We start from the raw sequence: 17,103 nt of genomic DNA on the forward strand, positions 1-17,103 counted from the left end.
AATCTATGCTTTCAGCCACACAGTAAATAGAGAACAGCACCAGTTATCTATCGAGGCCACTGCAAGGTCGTGATTGACAATTTCTTTTTGCATCTATATAAAATGTAGTGTAGTATCATCAGGAGACATGGAAAAGGCTTCTTCCTGAACATTTTTCACATTTTAATCTGGGCAAAGACGCTTAAATTAGAAAATCTCCCAGACAACATCCCTTTAGTTGTTGATGAAACTGTCTTACAAAGTCTGATCCTACTTCTACATATGCATTAATATTGATTAATCAGTTTTACTAGAGTGATTTGTGCATTTTGTTTTGAGGTAATAAGTAATAAGTGTGGTGGAAAAATGAAATCCTAAAAACATTGGTAATATTTAATAAGACTGTTTTCATTTCCAGTGGCTTTGAAGCGTATGTTGAATTTTAATGTGCCTCATATTAAAAACAGCACTGGAGAACCAGTATGGAAGGTAAGAGACTTTATGTTAATGGGGATTATTTTCTTTCTCTCAGCCCTTATTGGTGGTGATTGGAGGGAATTTCTTGTTAATACTGAACAGTAGCACATTTTAGTTGTAATGCCTGAATATTTTACTTTTACTTAGCATGGCTTATTAATGTGAATCTTTTTTTTTAAAACTGAAGTATAGTTGATGTACAATATTGTGTTCATTTCAGGTGTACAGCAAAGTGATTCAGTTATACATATAGAATTTTTTCAGATTATTTTCCATTATAGGTTATTACAAGATATTGAATGTATTTCCCTATGTTATACAGTAAATGCTTGTTGTGTATCTATTTTACATACAGTAGTTTGTATCTGTTAATCCGTACTCCTGATTTATCCCTCCCCCCCTTCCCTTTCCCATTTGGTAACCATTAGTTTGTTTTCTATGTCTGTGAGTCTGTTTCTCTTTTTTATATAAATTCATTTCTATTATTTTTTAGATTCCACATATAAGTGATATCGTATAATATTTGTCTTTCTCTCTCTGACTTACTTCACTAGTGTGATATTCTCTAGGTCCATCCATCTTGCTGCAAATAGCAATATTTCATTCTTTTTTATGACTGACTAATATTTCATTGTATACATATACCACATCCTCTTTTTGTTTTTCCTAGTATTGGGAAAATTTTTATTTTATTTTTGAATTTAATTTTATTTATTTGTTTTTTATACAGCAGGTTCTTATTAGTTCTTTATTATATACATATTAGTGTATATATGTCAATCCCAATCTCCCAATTCATCCCGCCACCACCACCACCTCCCTCCCCACCTCGCTATCCCCCCTTGGTGTCCATACGTTGGTTCTCTACATCTGTGTCTCTATTTCTGCCTTGCAAACCAGTTCATTGGTGCCATTTTTCTAGATTCCATATATATGCGTTAATATACGGTATTTGTTTTTCCCTTTCAGTCTTACTTCACTCTCTATGACACTCTCTAGGTCCATCCACGTCTCTACAAATGACCCAATTTCGTTCCTTTTTATGGCTGATTAATATTCCATTGTATGTACGTACCACATCTGCTTTATCCATTCTTCTGTCAGTGGGCATTTAGGTTGCTTCCATGACCTGGGTATTGTAAATAGCGCTGCAATGAACATTGGGGTACATGACTCTTTTTGAATTATGGTTTTCTCTGGGTATATGCCCAGTAGTGGGATTGCTGGGTCATATGGTAATTCCGCTTTTAGTTTTTTAAGGCTGTCCTCCATAGGGGCTGTATCAGTTTACATTCCCACCAACAGTGCAAGAGGGTTCCCTTTTCTCCACACCCTCTCCAGCATTTGCTGTTTGTAGATTTTCTGATGATGCCCTTTCTAACCAGTGTAAGGTGATACCTCATTGTAGTTTTGATTTCCATTTCTCTAATAATTAGTGATGTTCTGCAGCTTTTCATGTGCCTGTGGCCATCTGTATGTCTTCTTTGGAGAATTGTCTATTTAGGTCTTCTGCCCATTTTTTGATTGGTTTTTTTTTTTTTTTATATTGAGCTGCATGAGCTGTTTATATATTTTAGAGATTAATCCTTTGTCCATTGATTCATTTGCAAATATTTTCTCCCATTCTGAGGGCTGTCTTTTTGTCTTGTTTATGGTTTCCTTTGCTGTGCAAAAGCTTTTAAGTTTCATTAGGTCCCATTTGTTTATTTTTCTTTTTATATCCATTACACTAGAAGGTGGGTCAAAAAAGATCTTGCTCTGATTTATGTCAGAGAGTGTTCTTCGTATGTTTTCCTCTAAGAGTTTTATGGTGTTCAGTCTTACATTTAGGTCTTTAATCCATTTTGAGTTTATTTTTGTATATGGTGTTAGGGAGTGTTCTAATTTCATTTTACATGTAGCTGTCCAGTTTTCCCAGCACCACTTATTGAAGAGACTGTCTTTTCTCCACTGTATATTCTTGCCTCTTTTACCACAGCTTAGTTGACCATAGGTGCGTGGGTTTATTTCTGGGCTTTCTATCCTATTCCATTGATCTATATTTCTGTTTTTGTGCCAGTACCGTACTGTCCTGATGACTGTAGCTATGTGGTATAGTCTGAAGTCAGGGAGCCTGATTCCTCCAGCTCCGTTTTTTTCCTTCAAGGCTGCGTTGGCTATTTGGGGTCTTTTGTGTCTCCATACAAATTTTAACATTTTTTGTTCTAGTTCTGTAAAAAAAATGCCACTGGTACTTTGATAGGGATTGCATTGAATCTGTAGATTGCTTTGGGTAGTATAGTCATTTTCACAATGTTGATTCTTCCTATCCAAGAACATGGTATATCTGTCCATCTGTTTCTGTCATCTTTGATTTCTTTCATCAGTGTCTTATAGTTTTCTGAGTACAGGTCTTTTAGGTAGGTTTATTTCTAGCTATTTTATTCTTTTTGTTGCAGTGGTGAATGGGATTGTTTCCTTAATTTCTCTTTCTGATCTTTTGTTGTTAGTGTATAGTAATGCAAGAGATTTCTGTGCATTAATTTTGTATCCTACAGCTTTACCGGATTCATTGATTAGCTCTATTAGTTTTCTCATGGCATCTTTAGGATTAGCTATGTGTAGTATCATGTCATCTGCAAACAGTGACAGTTTTACTTTTTCTTTTCCAATTTGTATTCCTTTTATTTCTTTTTCTTCTCTGATTGCCGTGGCTAGGACTTCCAAAACTATGTTGAATAATGGTGGCAAGAATAGACATCCTTAAAAAAAAAAAAAAAAAAAAAAAGAATAGACATCCTTGTCTATTTCCTGATCTTAGAGGACATGCTTTCAGTTTTTCATCATTGAGAATGATGTTTGCTGTGGGTTTGTCACATATGGCTTCTATTATGTTGAGGTAGGTTCCCTCTATGCCCACTTTCTGGAGAGTTTTTATCAGAAATGGGTGTTGATTTTTGTCAAAAGCTTTTTCTGCATCTGTTGAGAGAATCACATGGTTTTTATTCTTCAATTTGTTAATATGGTGTATCACATTGATTGATTTGCGTATGTTGAAGAATCCTTGCATCCCTGGGCTAAATCCCACTTGATCATGGTGTATGATCCTTTTAATGTGTTGTTGGATTCTGTTTGCTAGTATTTTCTTGAGGATTTTTGCGTCTAAATTCATCAGTGATATTGGTCTGTAATTTTCTTTTTTTGTGGTATCTTTGTCTGGTTTTGATATCAGGGTGATGATGACCTCGTAGAATGAGTTTCATAGTGTTCCTTCCTCTGCAGTTTTTTGGAAGAGTTTGAGAAGGATAGGTGTTAGCTCTTCTCTAAATGTTTGACAGAATTCCCCTGTGACCATCTGGTCCTGGACTTCTGTTTGTTGGAAGATTTTTAATCACAGTTTCAATTTCATTACTTGTGATTGGTCTGTTCATATTTTCTATTTCTTCCTGCTTTGGTCTTGGTAGGTTATACCTTTGTAAGAATTTGTCCATTTCTTCCAGGTTGTCCATTTTATTGGCATAGAGTTCCTTGTAGCAGTCTCTTACGATGCTTTGTATTTCTGCGGTGTCCGTTGTAACTTCTCCTTTTTTATTTCTAATTTTATTTATTTGAGTCCTGTCCCTCTTTTTCTTGATGAGTCTGGCTAAAGGTTTATCAATTTTGTTTATCTTCTCAAAGAACCAGCTTTTAATTTTATTGATCTTTGATATTGTTTTCTTTGTTTCTATTCCATTTATTTCTGCTTTGATCTTTATGATTTCTTTCCTTCTACTAACTTCGGGTTTTGTTTGTTTTTCTTTCTCTAGTTCCTTTAGGTGTAAGGTTAGATTGTTTATTTGAGATTTTTCTTGTTTCTTGAGGTAGGATTGTATTGCTATAAACTTCCCTCTTAGAACTGCTCTTGCTACATCCCATAGGTTTTGGATCGTTGTGTTTTTGTTGTCATTTGTCTCTAGGTATTTTTTGATTTCCTCTTTGATTTCTTCAGTGATATCTTGGTTATTTAGTAATGTATTGTTTAGCCTCCATGTGTTTGTGATTTTTACGGGGTTTTTCCCTGTAATTTATTTCTAATCTCATAGTGCTGTGGTCAGAAAAGTTGCTTGATATGATTTCAATTTTCTTAAATTTACCAAGGCTTGATTTATGACCCAAGATGTGATCTATCCTGGAGAATGTTCCGTGTGCACTTGAGAAGAAAGTGTAATCTGCTGTTTTTGGATGGAATGTCCTACAAATATCAATTAAGTCTATGTGGTCTATTGTGTTATTTAAAGCTTGTGTTTCCTTATTAATTTTCTGTCTAGATGATCCGTTCATTGGTGTAGGTGAGGTGTTAAAGTCCCCCACTATTATTGTGTCACTGTTTATTTCCTCTTTTATAGCTGTTAGCATTTGCCTTATGTATTGAGGTGCTCCTATGTTGTGTGCATATGTATTTATAATTGTTATATCTTCTTCTTGGATTGATCCCTTGATCGTTATGTAGTGTCCTTCCTTGTCTCTTGTAACATTCTCTATTTTAAAGTCTATTTTATCTGATATTAGAATTGCTACTCCAGCTTTCTTTTCATTTCCATTTGCATGGAATATTGTTTTCAATCCCCTCACTTTCAGTCTATATGTGTCCCTAGGTCTGAAGTGGGTCTCTTATAGATAGCATACATATGGGTCTTGTTTTTGTATCCATTCAGCAAACCTGTGTGTTTTGGTTGGAGTATTTAATCCATTCACATTTAAGGTAATTATTGATACGTATGTTCCTGTGACCATTTTCTTAATTGTTTTGGGTTGTTTTTGTAGGTCCTTTTCTTCTCTTGTGTTTCCCGCTCAGAGAAGTTCCTTTAGCATTTGTTGTAGAGCTGGTTTTGCAGTGCTGAATTCTCTTATCTTTTGCTTGTCTGTAAAGCTTTTGATTTCTCCTTCGAATCTGAATGAGATCCCTGCTGGGTAGAGTAATCTTGGTTGTAGGTTCTTCCCTTTCATCACTTTAAATATATTGTGCCACTCCCTTCTGGCTTGTAGAGTTTCTGCTGAGAAATCAGCTGTTAACCTTACGGGAGTTCCCTTGTATGTTATTTGTCGTTTTTCCCTTGTTGCTTTCAATAATTTTTCTTTGTCTTTAATTTTTGCCAATTTGATTACTATGTGTCTCGGCATGTTTCTCCTTGGGTTTTTCCTGCCTGGGACTCTCTGTGTTTCCTAGACTTGGGTGGCTATTTCCTTTCCCATGTTAGGGAATTTTTTGACTATAATCTCTTCAAATATTTTCTCGGGTCCTTTCTCTCTCTCTTCTCCTTCTGGCACCCCTATAATGTGAATGTTGTTGTGTTTAATGTTTTTCCAGAGGTCTCAGGCTGTCTTCATTTCTTTTCATTCTTTTTTCTTAATTTTGTTCTGCGGCAGTGTATTCCACCATTCTTTCAGGTCACTTATCCATTCTTCTACCTCAGTTATTCTGCTATTGATTCCTTCTAGTGTATTTTTCATTTCAGTTATCATATTGTTCATCTCTGTGTTTGTTCTTTAATACTTCTAGGTCTTTGTTAAACATTTCTTGCATCTTCTTGATCTTTGCCTCCATTCTTTTTCCGAGGTCCTGGATCATCTTCACTATCATTATTCTGAATTCTTTTTCTGGCAGGTTGCCTATCTCCACTTCATTTATTGTTTTTCTGGGATTTTATCTTGTTCCTTCATCTGGTACATAGCCTTCTGCCTTTTCATTTTGTCTGTCTTTCTGTGAATGTGGTTTTTGTTCCACAGGCTGCAGGATTGTAGTTCTTCTTGTTTCTCCTCATACCACATCCTCTTAAACCAGTCATCTGTTTATGGGCCCTTGGGTTGTTTCCACATCTTGGCTATTGTAAATAGCGCTGCTATGAACATTGGGGTACATATATCTTTTCAAATTAGAGTTTTCATTTTTTCCAGATATATACCCAAGAGTGGGAATCCTGGATCATATTGTAGCTCTATTTTTAGTTTTTTAAGGAACCTCTGTACTGTTTTCCATAGTGGCTGTACCAGTTTACATTACCACCAGCAGTGTATGAGGGTTCCCTTTTCTCCACACTCTCTCCAGCATTTATTTGTCGACTTTATGATGATAGCCATTCTGACCAATGTGAGGCGATACCTCATTGTGGGTTTGATTTGCATTTCTCTAATGATTAGTGGTGTTGAGCATCTTTTCATGTGCCTGTTTGCCATCTGTATGTCTTCTTTGGAGAGATGTCTATTTAGATCTTCTGCCCATTTTTTGATTGAATTGTTGGTTTTTTTGATATTGAGTTGTATGAGCTGTTAGTATATTTTGGATATTAACCCACTGTTGGCCGCATTACTTGCAAATATTTTCTCTCATAACATTTTTCACAGTACTAGAACAAATAATCCTAAAATTTATATGGAACCAAAAGACCCAGAATTGCCAAAGCAATCCTGAGAAAAAAGAACAAAGCTGGAGGCATAACCCTCCCAGACTTCAGACAATACTACAAAGTTACAGTAGTCCAACAGCATGGTATTGGCACAAAAACAGACAAATAGATCAATGGATCAGAATAGAGAGCCCAGAAAGAGACCCACACACCTACGGTCAATCTATGACAAAGGAGGCAAGAACATACAATGGAGAAAAGACAGTGTCTTCAACAAGTGATGGACAGGTATATGTAAATCAGTGAAATTAGAACATTCCCTCATACCACATACAAAAATAAGTTCAAAATGGTTTAAAGACCTAAATGTCAGATATGACACCATAAAACTCCTAGAAGAGAATATAGGCAAAACATTCTCTGACATAAATCATAGCAGTATTTTCTTATCAATCTCCCAAGGCAAAGGAAATAAAAGCAAAAATAAACAAATGGGACCTAATCAAACTTAAAAGCTTTTGCACAGCTAAGGAAACCATCAACAAAATGAAAAGACAACCTGCAGAATGGGAGAAAATGTGAATCCTTTTTGATAAATATTTTATGGAATGACACAGGCAATGATAATAATATTCATCTAGAGAATCCAGCTGATTTCTTAGGTGGGGCCTCACTGATAGGTCTTTATTCCAGTTGAAGTTTTGTTCCTTAGCTTTACAAATCCAGAATTTTGATCTTGCAAGCTTTCTTAAGGTTACTCAGACTTAGGGATACTGGTCCATTTTAATCAACTAATGAGAGAGTGATCTGTAAACCAGAATGCATTTTATTAATTTATGATATATAAAACTGTCAGTAAAAATGTTAATTGGACCAGAAAGCAATCTATAATCTTTTTCCTTTGAGAAATGCTGGAGAATCTTTTAAAATTCCTATTCTTTGAGCTCCTTCATTCTAAACTTCATGATCACTGTTTCTTTTTCTTCAAAGAGATTATAATACAATTGATTAGGTCTAAACTTGTTAGATTATAGTCAGTTTATACTTCTCTCTTTGTAAGAATCAAAAACAGATCAACTTGGTTACAGTTTGGGGTGTTTTGAAAACTCTCATGAGTCTTGCTAAGTCCTTTGGATTAACTCTAAAGGTGATTAAAGTCATCTGAAAAATGATTTATAATTTAAGCTTTAGCGTGTCCCCTCATTTTCCTCTTCCTTCCTGTTTATTTGTAGTCATCTTCTTATTGCCCTTTGTGTAAACTATACTTGTTTATTCTTTCTAGTGCCTATGTTCAGCATTTGAATTAAATAACTTGAGAATTTCTGGGGTATAGATTTGTGTCAGATTCTTTCCCTACCCATCACTTCTCTATCACAAGATTAATAATACAGATATATTGAGGTGTAAGGAAGGAAGATTTTTGAAGGATATAACATCCAGCCTTTTGTAACTGGAGCAGGAAGATTTTTAGCTTTTCTATCCTTTGTTTGAATGCTGGCATTCAAACAAACCATGTTTTTGTATGACAGTATGTTTTATCCTCTCATTAGCAATTTCTTACTCCATTAAGAATTATTGATTTAGTAGTGGAAAACACCTATTAGTTGAAGGGTCTCTTTTATTTGCCTAAACTCTAAAACTAATTCTGAGTTAGAAGACCCAGTTGGAATACTTACTACTCATCAGAGGTGTCAGTTTTAACACTTTCAGAATGTGAGGAAATGCATGAGATACTTAAATTACTAAATTTTCTTTACAGTCTTGGAACTTGTTAAGCATTAGTTTTGAAAGTGACTAATTTTTACTTCTCTTTTTAGAAAGGATATATGTGAATGGGATAGGGGAGTGTAAGTGAGTCTGCTGTATGTTCCAAGTCCTTTATTATAAACTAAGATGAAGATTTTATAGTCTCTGGTATGTTTTTTAACTTAGAAAAAGTATTTTATAAGAAAAAATTTATATAATAATTTATTTTAGCCCAAGTAATAATGCTTTTAAGAATGGATTACTAGATGAATGGACATTTTGGTAAATAATTATGGAAAATATTAAATTGAGGTAAGTATAAGAATTCAGTATATTAAAATAAAATGTACTTGAACATAATCTTAATATTGGGTTCTCTGTTGACTGTTCACTGATAATAATATTTTAAAAAAACGCATGACTTTTGTTTTGTTTCTGCTAGGTGCTCATTTATGACAGATTTGGCCAAGATATCATCTCTCCTCTGCTATCTGTGAAGGAGCTGAGAGACATGGGAATCACTCTGCATCTGTGAGTTTTAACGTGTTTCTAGTAATGGCATTTGTTTTCAAATACATTGTTTTGTTTTCTTTTGTTTTAATAAATGTATTTATATCTTATTTATTTTTGGCTGCATTGGGTCTTTGTTGCTGCACACGGGCTTTCTCTAGTTGTGGCGAGCGGGGACTACTCTTTGTTGCAGTGCACGGGCTTCTTACTGCGTTGGCTTCTCTTGTTGCAAAGCACAGGCTCTAGGCGCATGGCCTTCAGTAGTTGTGGCCCGTGGGCTCTAGAGCGCAGGCTCAGTAGTTGTGACGCACGGACTTAGTTGCTCTGAGGCATGTGGGATCTTCCCGGACCAGGGCTTGAACCCATGTCCCCTGCAGGCGGATTCTTAAGTATTACACCACCAGGGAAGTCCCTCAAATACATTTTTAAAAATGTCTTTAGCCACCCTGAAATCAAATTACTAAGGGACATTTATCAAGAAAATAGTATTAGGTTATAGTACTTGCATATAGAGAACATTTTTTCCATTATCTTGTTTTATTTAACCCTTTATTTCTGAAGTTAAAAATAATCCTCAGTCTGAGAATTTGAAATTTCATAATTTAAATTTTCTCTCTTGTGTCTTTTCCTACAGACTGGTTTACTCTCTTATGTAAAGGAAAATAACTGGTTGTTTCAAGGTCTCTTTCAGCTCTGAAAATTTTTTATTTCTTTAATTCAAATACACTTTTTAAAAAGAGGAATACCTAAATTAGTATATCATTAATATGAAAAATTTAAGTAACTAGGAAGTAATGACTTAATCACCATAGGGAACTATCTATGTTGTCTTCTTAACTACTAAATTTATTTGATTATATTCCTTATGGTACGTCTCATAAATAAAACAAATTGCATTACTTTGTAGACTTGGCCTAATAGAACAATAGAACATTTAAAGAGGGGCTGTATACATGAATAGGTACTAATACTTTTATGTACTGAAGGAGTCCAGTTTTACGGTGTTCTAACTTAGTTGCATTTTGTTCTTTTATGACGTTATAATCAGTTTTCAGTCTGTGATATTTTAATATATTGAATTATAGTGTGCTCTTTTATTGGGAATGTGGTTTTAGATTTCCAGTGAGTAGCGTATCAGAATCTTGTTAAATTCTTCAATTCTTCAATTTTATATTGAATATTTGTTTTAAATTAATAGAATATTACATTAATTCTAAAATTTACTTTTTAATTTAATATTTCTGAAATTAAGGTCTACTTAATAATGCCATGACATAGTTTAATTGGCAGCATTTTCTGCCTGTTTTAATAATATGTTTTAAAATTGATAGCACCTTAGGTTTGATGAAACGTGGTATTTGGCAGGTTCTTCCTCTCATTTTTATGTCAGACTTAAACTACACATTTGTTGGTGGTGACATGTTAATGCTTATGACCTAAACTGGAGTTAAGCTTGATGCCATCCTTGAAAATGATGGTTTATTATAAGCATTGGTTACTATTGCTACCTTACTATTTAACTCCTTTATTTTATTTTACTAATAAAAAGACTAAAGTTTGTAGAGTTCGAGTGATTGTCCCATGATTGTACAGGTAATTAATAGCAGAGTCGTGTCCAGATTGCTTGACCACTGTTTCTGGGCTGTTTGTCTACTGAACCATAGTGACTCAGAAACAGTGACTAATAACAGTGAGGTCTCAGTACTTCCTTAAGGAGTGACAAGATATTCTGCCAGTTTGAGAGTTGTGCATTCTTGCTGCCCACCTGTTGCTATTGCCATCAGAGCATGAAAGGATTACACAGCTACTCTGGTAAATTCCTGTGCACCTTGCCTCTGACTATTCTTCCTTTTTTGCTGGAGAATACTTCATCAGTTACTTTATATTCTGCAAGCTGGTTTAGGCTGATTTATAGGAAACAATAATTACAGTTTCCAGAACATGAATTGGTGGTTGTAGCCCTTTAGGTAGTTGGACAGCCAGTGTAAGAAGACAACAAACAATGGCTGCCAGCACATTATAATCCTTCTGGTGTTAGCAGTAGCCAAACAGAGGGAAAAAAGTTATCAAATGCAGGCTCACTGGCAGCATGTGCCTCTTTGACTCTCTCCTTTATAAGGATGACTGAAATAATTGTATATATAGAAGGATGTATGTAGATTGTGTATGGAATATTGCGTATAGAAGGATGACTAGAATATTGTAGAAATAGAACATTTCTCATATTTCCTGATATAAGCATGGTGAAATCTTACAGTGGAGAATAAAGATATTTTCTCAGTTGATATTGGGATATTTGAATGAATATACTTCCTGAACTGTAAAAGAGAAAACTATCAAGTGGTACAATCTATAAGATGCTTAGCCGATCTCTTATGCATTCTCTTACGAAGCAACAAGTAGAACAATATAGACTGTCTTAAAGTTTTAAGGAAGCATTCGTATACCTTTCATTTAAAAAATATATTTGATTTTATTTATGGTTAAATTTTTTCATTGCTTCTAAAGATAGTTCCAGCTTTCTGTTTTCCCTCTCAGAGAACTGTACTTTCCTCCCTCTTACCTCCCCCCACCATATTTCTATGAAAAATGGGAATAAAATTGATTTTGAATGTGCTTTAGTTCTCATTCAAGGAGACTATTGGTAGAAGAGACTGACCATAAGCGGTATTAGAAATAAGGTGATTGGAGTACAAGAAATGAAGACTGAGATTAGGATCTTACTAATAAATAATATTAACATTGATATAAGGAGAAGGCTGGGTTAAATAATTAATTGCATCAAGAGCTTTTAGAGTACTGGTCACTGTCCTTGAACTGGTGAACTAGTTTGAGAAATACTGTAAAATTTTTAGCTATCTTTTTAGATAAGTGACTAAGAAAAAAGTTTTATATTCTTTATGTGTCCTAGGCTTTTGCACTCTGATCGAGATCCTATTCCAGATGTTCCTGCAGTGTACTTCGTAATGCCAACTGAAGAAAATATTGACAGAATGTGTCAGGTAATATGAGTTCTTATTTTCCTTATTCTTGAAGGTGGAAACAGATTTTTTTTTCAAAAAAAAAAAATCTTAGATGTCCAGTGCGAAAAATCAGAAATTTCCTTAACCCAATTTCCCACTTCAATTTTTGAGACTATCTTTGAATTTTAAATAGACTGAAAGATTTAAAATTTTTTGGCTGAGGAAACATTATTTTGATTGAGACTGAGTCTGGCTTTAAAAAACAGAAAACCTAACTATATGAGCTTTTAAAAATAAGGTTTTATTTTTCTAAGATAATAGAAAGTCTGAATAGGAAGTCCAGCTTGGTATAGCAGCTCTTTTAAGTAATCAAAGATCCAGGCCCCTTCTGTCTTTTTTTTTTTTTTTTTTTTTTTTTTTCCCTTCTGTCTTTTTGAGCTGTCATCTTTAGTTTGTTGTTTTTCACTGTCTTGCTCCTTGCTTCACGGATGCAAGATGGCAGCTGCAACTTTAGACATCACAATATATGTTCAAGGCAAGAAGAAGGGAGAAATTAACTATGCCAGCCCTGACGGTTGATTTTGGTCAGGAAAGCTAAGCTTTCCCAGAAGCTCCCAGAAGACTTTCATTTATGTCTCACTGGATAGAATTAGCATCAAGGGAGGCCACAAAAGTTAATATTTAGATGAGTGTATTGTCACCCCCAAATAAAATCTGTATTCTTTTAGCAAGGAAGAAGGGGAAAATAGATATTGGATAGGTAGCTAATGGTGTCTGCTGTAAGTCACAAGCATCTTTACTTGTTATTGACCGTTGAATCAAATTACTTTGTTTGTTAGTGAAGGTCACAAATTTTGTGTCCTATAGAGCTAATAATGCCCAGCTTTCTCTTTTACCCTGCATAAACCCAACTATGCCATTTTTAAAAGAAGTACGATTTACCAATCCCTTCTTCTTTTCTTGTTTTAAAACATCTTTATTGACATATAATTTACATACCATACAATTTACCCAAAGCAGTTCATTGGTTTTTAGTATATTCGCACAGGTGTGCAGCCATCACCATAATGAATTAAAGAACATTTTCATCACCTTAACTATTACATCCCCAACCCCTGAACCCCCATCCCTAAGGTACTATTTGTTTCTGTATATTTGCCTGTTCAGCATATTACATATGAATAGAATCATATACATGGTCTGTTGTATCTGGCTTCTTTCTCTTAGCATAATGTTTTCAAAATTCATCCATACTGTAGATGTTATCAGTAGTTCTTTCCTTTTTATTGCTGAATAATATTCCATTGTATGGATATACCAAATTTTGTTTATCCATTTATCATTTGGGTTGTTTCCACCTTTTGGCTGTTGTAAGTAATGCTACTATAAACATTTGTGTACAAGTTTCTGTGTAGGCATATGTTTTCATTTCTCCTGTGTGCATGAACACCTAGGAATGGAATTGCTACGTCAAATGGTAACACCATGGTTAACCTTTTGAGGAATTGCCAGACTATTTTCTGAGGTGGTTGCATCATTTTCTATTCCCTCCAGCAGTGTTTGAGTGTTCCAGTTCCTCCAGATCCTCGCTAGTACTTCTTATTATCTGACATTTTGATTGTAGTCATCCTACTGGGTGTAAAGTGGTATCTCACTGTGGTTTTGATTTGCATTTCCCTGATGACTAATGATATTAAGCATCTTTTCATGTGTTTATTGGCAGTTTGTATCTTTGGAGAAATGTCAATTCAGATCCCTTGTCCAGTTTTAAATTGGGTTGTCTTTTTATTGTTGTTAGAGTACTTTATATATTTTGAATACTGGACCTTTATCAAGTGTATTATTTGCAGATGTTTTCTCCCATCCTGTGGGTTATCTTTTCACTTTCTTAATAGTATCCTGTGGAGCACAAAAATTTTTAATTGTGGTTTTAAACTTAATTTCATTTTTTCTTTAGTTGCCTGTGCTTTTGGTGTCATATTTAAGAAACCATTGCCAGCTCATAATTGCTACTGAACTTGCGGTATTGAAAATACAAATAAATGTGTATTTCTTAGAAAAAGAGAAAGAAACCATTGCCAAATCTCTGTTTTGTTTGAAGATTTTTATAGTTTTGGGGCTTGTATTTAGGTATTTCATACTTTTTGAGTTAATTTTTATATGTGCTATAAGGTAGGTATCCAACTTCATTCTTTTGCATGTGGCTATCCAGTTCTCCCAGCATCCTTTTTTGAAGAGACTGTTCTTTCCCCAATGAAGCCTTGGCAGCCTTGTCAGAAATTAATTAAAAATAGATAAATTGGTTTATTTCTGGACTGTCAGTTCTTTTCCATTGATTTCTGTGTCTGTCCTTATGCCAGTACCACCCTGTCTTGATTAGTCTTGCTTTGTGGCAAGTTTTTTATTTTTTTGTTTTTGTTTTTTTTAGTGTGAGAGAAAACAGATGGAAATAGAAAATCAGAGGTTAAGAAATAACCCTATACTCTTAAACTTGAATTGGAAATATCAGTATGAACTCATGATATATTATCTCCTTAAAAGAAAAAAAAAGGATTTCCTTACTCTGCCCACTGAAAAAGCATAGAAACAGTGACAAACCCATTAACAGTGCACATGCTAGCACATAGACTGCTGTTGACCTGAGACAAAAACACTGCCAAATATTTCTCCAGCAAAGATGGGTTTATTCAGTATTAGCAGAGAATTGCAATTTGGGGTCTGCAACCATGCCAAACCACATGCAAGTCCCGGCATGGCGAAGGAAGGAGAGCACTTATATAGAGAGGAAAAGGACTTGTCAAAGCACCTGGCCAGTAAGATGGGTACCTCAGAGTTCTAGAGGAGTTCCCCAGGTAAGGATAACCTTTTCTAAAAAGACTTTAGCCAAAAAAGAGGTAGTCTGTCTTCAAGGAAAGTCGTCAGTCCAGTGTGAAAATATACAGACCATAACTAAAACAAAGAGCTCATGGCTTTGCATTGGCTGAGTCCTTGCCAGGAAAGGAGTCTGTCTTCTTCCTGTTAGGTTCTATCATCACAGGGTGTGAGAGCTCCCCCTTCTGGTCTCCCAACTCTATTTAATTGAGTTTTTTGTTTATTAACTTATTACATTTTCCTTTTTTTAAATTTAATTTAATTAATTTATTTTTTATACAGCAGGTTCTTATTAGTTATGTATTTTATACATATTAGTGTATATATGTCAATTCCAATCTCCCAATTCATCCCACCAGCACCACCCCCCACCCCACCCCCACTTGCCCCGCTTGGTGTCCAAAAGTTCTCTACATCTGTGTCTCTTATTTCTGCCTTGCAAACCGAATCATCTGTACCATTTTTCTAGATACCACATATATGCGTTAATGTATGATATTTGTTTTTCTCTTTCTGGCTTACTTCACTCTATATGATGGTCTATAGGTCCATCCAAGTCTCTACAAATGACCCAATTTCATTCCTTTATATGGCTGAGTAATATTCCATTGTATATATGTACCACATCTGCTTTATCCATTTGTCTGTCGATGGACATTTAGGTTGCTTCCAAGACCTGGGTATTGTAAATAGTGCTGCAGTGAACATTGGGGTGCATGTGTCTTTTTGAATTACGGTTTTCTCTGGGTATATGCCCAGTAGTGGGATTGCTGGGTCATATGGTAATTCTGTTTTTAGTTTTTTAAGGCTGTTCTCCATAGTGGCTGTATCAGTTTACATTCCCGCCAACAGTGCAAGAGGGTTCCCTTTTCTCCACACCCTCTCCAGCATTTGTTGTTTGTAGATTTTCTAATGATGCCCATTCTAAACAGTGTGAGGTGATACCTCATTGTAGTTTTGCTTTGCACTTCTCTAATAATTAGTGATGTTGCACAGCTTTTCATGTGCCTGTGGCCATCTGTATGTCTTCTTTGGAGAATTGTCTATTTAGGTCTTCTGCCCATTTTTTGATTGGGTGGTTTGTTTTTTTCATATTGAGCTGCCTGAGCTGTTTATATATTTTAGAGATTAATCCTTTGTCCATTGATTCGTTTGCAAATATTTTCTCCCATTCTGAGGGCTGTCCTTTTGTCTTGTTTATGGTTTCCTTTGCTGTGCAAAAGCTTTTAAGTTTCATTAGGTCCCATTTGTTTATTTTTCTTTTTATATCCATTACACTAGAAGGTGGGTCAAAAAAGATCTTGCTCTGATTTATGTCAGAGAATGTTCTTTGTATGTTTTCCTCTGAGAGTTTTAGGGTGTCCAGTCTTAATTTAGGTCTTTAATTCATTTTGAGTTTATTTTTGTGTATCGTGTTAGGGAGTGTTCTAATTTCATTCTTTTACATGTAGCTGTCCAGTTTTCCCAGCACCACTTACTGAAGAGACTGTCTTTTCTCCACTGTATATTCTTGCCTCTTTTATCACAGCTTAGTTGACCATAGGTATGTGGATTTATCTCTGGGGTTTCTGTCCTGTTCCATTGATCTATATTTCTGTTTTTGTGCCAGTACCATACTGTCTTGATGGCTGTAGCTGTGTGGTATAGTCTGAAGTCAGGGAGCCTGATTCCTCCAGCTCCTTTTTTTTCCTTCAAGGCTGCATTGGCTATTCAGGGTCTTTTGTGTCTCCATACAAATTTTAACATTTTTTGTTCTAGTTCTGTAAAAAATGCCATTGGTAATTTGATAGGGATTGCATTGAATCTGTAGATTGCTTTGGGTAGTATAGTCATTTTCACAATGTTGATTCTTCCTATCCAAGAACATGGTATATCTGTCCATCTGTTTCTGTCATCTTTGATTTCTTTCATCAGTGTCTTATAGTTTTCTGAGTACAGGTCTTTTAGGTAGGTTTATTTCTAGCTATTTTATTCTTTTTGTTGCAGTGGTGAATGGGATTGTTTCCTTAATTTCTCTTCCTGATCTTTCGTTGTTAGTGTATAGCAATGCAAGAGATTTCTGTGCATTAATTTTGTATCCTGCAATTTTACCAAATTCATTGATTAGCTCTAGTAGTTTTCTGGTGGCATCTTTAGGTTTATCTATATGTAGTGTCGTGTCATCTGCAAACAGTGACAGTTTTACTTCTTCTTTT

General features: G+C 35.0%; 1 protein-coding gene across 1 annotated transcript in view; it reads left to right on the forward strand.

Annotated features, from left to right (window-relative positions):
• The window catches only part of SCFD1 (sec1 family domain containing 1), a 136,825-nt gene that overhangs the window by 3,022 nt on the left and 116,700 nt on the right, over positions 1-17,103 (forward strand). The window contains exons 2-4 of the mRNA XM_007180675.3: positions 398-468; positions 9,007-9,095; positions 11,986-12,076. Coding sequence (XP_007180737.1) covers positions 398-468; positions 9,007-9,095; positions 11,986-12,076 — 251 coding nt within the window. The remainder of the gene's footprint in view (positions 1-397; positions 469-9,006; positions 9,096-11,985; positions 12,077-17,103) is intronic.

Source organism: Balaenoptera acutorostrata, chromosome 3 (genome assembly GCF_949987535.1).
Source record: "Balaenoptera acutorostrata chromosome 3, mBalAcu1.1, whole genome shotgun sequence".
Lineage (NCBI taxonomy): Eukaryota > Metazoa > Chordata > Mammalia > Artiodactyla > Balaenopteridae > Balaenoptera > Balaenoptera acutorostrata.